This window comes from Alosa pseudoharengus, unplaced genomic scaffold (genome assembly GCF_046254945.1).
Source record: "Alosa pseudoharengus isolate Yale_2024_CS ecotype anadromous, Long Island Sound unplaced genomic scaffold, YU_APseudo_1.1 YU_APseudo_1.1_scf_23, whole genome shotgun sequence".
Lineage (NCBI taxonomy): Eukaryota > Metazoa > Chordata > Actinopteri > Clupeiformes > Clupeidae > Alosa > Alosa pseudoharengus.
In genome coordinates, this window is record NW_027468685.1 from 28,200,961 (window position 1) to 28,205,960 (window position 5,000).

The following is a 5,000-nucleotide window of genomic DNA, read 5'->3' on the forward strand; positions in this document are numbered from 1 at the left end:
CCCCCGCCCATCCAAAAAAAACATCCCGCCGGCGGTACCTGTCTTCTCCTCTTTTTCTCTCGCCGCCTCTCTCTCCCTCCCTCGCTCTCTCTCTCCCTCCCTCCCTCTCTCTCTCTCTCTCTTTCTGTTTGCATCATTTGGGTGCGATGGTTCACACGCACCCTCTCACCCTGCGGTGGGGACAGAATGCAGTGTCGCACAAGCCTCCTCCTCCTCTTCTTCCTCCTGAGTTTTCCTTTCATTTTCCTCCTTTTCCTCTTCCTCTTCCTCCTGAGTTTTCCCTTCATTTTCATACTTCCACGCTTCACTGAGCCGAGTGCAGCTGAAAGCCACTCAGGAGGCAACGGGCAAGATGTGTCTGTTTGTAAATATGAAATGGAATATACAATTAATCATCATTTAATTAGACAGCTTCATCTAAATATGTATTGCATTCATTTCCATGTCCTGCACTTTCTCTCTCTCTCTCTCTCTCTCTCTCTCTCTCTCTCTCTCTCTCTCTCTCTCTATCTGTTTGTCAGCTTCTCTCTATCTTTCCATTTCTCTCTCTCTTTGCCTCTCCATGTGTCTCATTCTCTGCCTCTCTCCCCATCTCTTATCTCCCTATCCTCTACTCTCCATGTCTCTTTCTCTCTGACTCTCTTTTTTTCTCTCCTCTTTTCTCTTTCTTTCCTTCATTCTGTCATGCTCTATCGTGTTCTACAGTATAGTGCCTCTCCTGCATGTTAGTGGATTTGGGGCTTATATGTGATATTGGAACCGAAGGATGGCTGGTTCTCCGCTTCTAAAGTAGCATAGCTTGTCTCCTTACTGATGTCTTTGTCCTTTGCTGAGGATATGGGCTGGTGGTCAAGAAGTTTACTGATGCATTGATGTATAAGCATGAGGGGCAATTCCATGCAAAACGGTCACGTCCATAACGCCAGCTAAATACCATGGCATTGTTTTGGCGTCATGGATGTAAAAGTTTTGCGTGGAATTGCCCTGAGTGAATGGTTTAAGAAAAGAGTCTTAAAACATATTGTTTTCTTTCTGTTTGTCCCTCAATCTTTCTCTCTTTTTCATCTCTTTTCATTCCTCTCTCCCTCTGTCCTTTTCTGCCTCTGTATCCTTCTCTCTCTCTCTCTCGCTCTCTCTTATTATTTCTGTTTTTATCTTTAACTCCTCCTCTCTCCTCCTCCCTCCTTTCCTCTCCCTCTCTCTCATTATCTCTCTCTTCCCCCTCTGTCTCCCTCTCTCTTCCCCCTCTCTCTCCCTGTCCCCTCTCTCAGAGGCGTAATGGAGCTCTGATTGACCCCGCCTCCGTGGGCTGGCGTCAGGGCCGTTGGGTGGCGCTCTTTCAGGTGGAGGCGGCCCAGCGTGGGGAGCAGGACCTGTACCGCTGCGTCACGCAGTCCCCGCGTGGAGCCGCCGTCTCCAACTTCGGAGAGCTCATCGTCAGAGGTGAGACGCCACACACACACGCACACACACATGCACGCACAAACATCACATCATGTGGCCCTATATGGGCGTTACACACATCTTTGGGGAATTTATAACAGAGATTTACAACACACACACACACACACACACACACACACACACACACACACACACACACACACACACACACACACACACACACACACAACCAGGTGAGGTCACAAGCTGTACATACAGTATGCTAGCTTACATACATACAGTATAGGCTGATCAAAAAAAACAGACAGACAGACACACACACACACACAAAAAACACACACACACACACAAACACACACACACAAGCACACAAACAAACAAACAAGCACACAAACAAACAGTGCGACATTGCCACAGTTTAGACAGCCTCTCACGGCCCACTGTACATGTAGGCAGATTCTGTTGCTCCATCACACTCAGCATAAGTGAGCTTTTGTCAGGCTGATTAATGACTGATTGGCCTATCACAGACACATTTGTGCAAAAATAGCAAAATTAAGAGCGCAATCATTCATGCACAGATGAAGAAGCTGCTCACTTTGAGAGGCTCTCATGCTCCTGTTATGATTAAAAGACTTCCGAGCGCCACTCTCAGAATGCAACGCGAGGCTGCGGCGGCTCTAAAATTATGATTATCCAATAACACAAAGGCATGAAAGTGGTGATGTTTTTCCTTTTTTTTTTCTGTTCTTCTTCTTCTTCTTCTTCTTCTGTGGTTAGCTTTTGAAGGTTGTCTCCTCTCGTCTCGTGCCATTTCACCATTCCTTTTGAAAAAGCGAGAGAAGAATTTGCCTCGGTGTTTAAAAAAAGAGAAAGAAGAAAAAAGATTAAAGCTCAGTGCGACTCCTTTAAAGCTTTAGCCTCACTCATCACTGGCCTTGAGACGAGCATCAACTTCATTTTCATGTAGCTCGCTAATTTTCCTCTTTAGACCAAATCCATAGAGCTACCATTAGCCACTACACTAGCCACGTGAACTTGCACAAAGCTAGTCCATCTTCCCTTCTTAGACTAAAAACACAGGGCTACCATTAGCGACTACACTAGCCACGTGAACGTGTACAAAGCTGGTCCATCTTCCCTACAATGAGCCACTCATTTGTTGTAAAGGATGTGAGGATCTTCCATCCATTTGAGACTTTAAAGTATGGGTGTGTGTGTGGGGGGGGGGGCGGGGAGTTGGAGAGGGGCTTGACCCACTTCCCTTCCCCATCTCAGCCTCTCCCAAGCGGGGAGGGATTTTCCGGTCATCCCCCCTCACAAGCGTGGAGCTGTGGCTGTCCATCCCTGCGGACCCTAGCTCTGCTCGGCTTTGGTGTGCGCCTGTCTTTTGATGGTGTCCTCTTGAGCTGCTGAAGGTCTCCGCTGCAGAGGCGGTCTTAATGAGGAGACTTAATTATATGTTAATTGACTGCAAAAGTTTTGAGTTACTGTATAGTGCGTAGGTGGGAGCGCTTCAGGGGAAGCACAATTAGAGGTGTTCCAGCGTCATTTCATTGTTATGAACACATATAAATGCACACACACATTCACACACACACACACACACACGCACACACACACATTCACACACACACGCACACACACACATTCACACACACACACACACACACACACACACACACACACACACACACACACACACACACACACATTCACAACTTGCACACACCCCCACACACACACACACACACACACACACACACACACACACACACACACACACCTTTTGTAACTTCTTTACTGCTGCATATCTCTTTGCCTTCACTTGAGATTACAGTGGGAATATCCATAATTGGAGAGCTGGACATAAAGGCTATCCATAAAGCCGGGAATTGAACCAACAACTTTCAGGCTACTGCACGCTAGCCCAGCTCCTTAACCACTACACTACCACCGCCCACCACACACAAATGAGTCTACAAATGAGCACTTGGAGAACATCTCATTTGTGCACGCTGGAGAAGCACAGAGGGACACATAAATCAATCGGAGGCCATTCCTTCCCATGATTTATAATTATAACACGACTTCATTCGATTGGAAGTCCCCACTGTACCGCCCAGGGTTGAGTGGTGTAATATAAAAGGACATACCGTAATGGCTACTGTCCGGGCTGTGCTACTTGATATCATTGTATCTTTGCTTCAGTAACTGTTCCTTGTGAACAGTTTGTTAAAATATGGAGGCGATGACTCAAAGGTACAATGCATACACCTCTGAACTATTTGATTTATAATTCAACCCTCCCTCCCATTTAGTCTTTGGTCCTGCTTGATTCAGTTTCTCATTTAGAATTTGTAACATTCCAGAACCAGTGAAGTAAGGGACATTTATTTTTGCTTGATTTATTTATTTAATTTTTAAGGTACCATGTACACTATTAAGCATAAATGTTTAAATAAACCATTTGATGGATTGTAGAACGTAGATAGCCTAAGACTACTTTTCATCCACAGTCACCCAGGTGCATATCCACCAACCATCTGAAGTTAGCATCTCTTGCTTTATAACTCACCCTGGCGCAGCTGTATCCTCTGTGCCCTGCACTTGGGTCCAGCAGCCAATGGTATCACTCTAGCAGTACAATATACAAAGCAACATATAGATAATATACGATATGGACAACATACACAAATTACAAGACTGACAATATACAATATAGATATACATACACATATTATTTCAGGACACATATACCATTAACGGTAACAATTTACTTGACGGGTGAGTTCATAACACATTCATAGCAGCTGTCATAAACTGCACATAAAGCATTCATGACTGTTTCATGAGACATGACTCAACATTCATACCAAACCTTTCATGAATGTGGAAGACAGAACAACGACAACTTGTCAAAATAAAAGTCCAACAATCGCAAAGCAGCATTGTATTTTGTTCCTAACCTCTTACCTGATCACGTCACATCTGAGTCAATGGGCTAAATATTTCATGAATATCTTATGAAGTCTACATCAAATGTCACTTTACTATACAAGTTGTGAAGTATTCATAATCACTGAGTTTAACACTGGGAGGAAAACTAGCCTACATTCAGCTGACCCATATTTGTGTAACCTGGAACGGTTGGACATTCCCAGTAGCAAAAGATGAGAAATCATCTGCAAAGAAATCATAAAACAAATACATTTTTATGAAACAAAAATTATTTGCTTGACCATGTTCTGTCTTTTTGGCACTAAAGTAGCCCATTGACTCAGATGTGACGTGATCAGGTAAGAGGTTTGGAACAAAAACGGCAATGCTGCTTTGCGATTGCTGGACTTTTATTTTGACAAGTTGTTGTCGTTCTGTCTTCCACATTTATGAAAAGTTTGGTATGAATGTTGAGTCATGTCTCATGAAACAGTCATGAATGCTTTATGTGCAGTTTATGACAGCTGGTATGAATGTGTTATGAACTCACCCGTCAAGTAAAGTGTTACCCAATTAACAGACTGTATAAAGACAACCAGTGTACATAAAGTGTAATATGGTGGCGCAAGCAACAGTATAACGCCTTGTTCACATAT

The 5,000-nt window shown here is 44.0% G+C and overlaps 1 protein-coding gene across 1 annotated transcript in view; it reads left to right on the forward strand.

Annotated features, from left to right (window-relative positions):
• The window catches only part of ptprua (protein tyrosine phosphatase receptor type Ua), a 200,781-nt gene that overhangs the window by 121,850 nt on the left and 73,931 nt on the right, over window positions 1-5,000 (forward strand). The window contains exon 6 of the mRNA XM_076301037.1: window positions 1,272-1,443. Within this exon, the coding sequence (XP_076157152.1) occupies window positions 1,272-1,443 (172 nt within the window). The remainder of the gene's footprint in view (window positions 1-1,271; window positions 1,444-5,000) is intronic.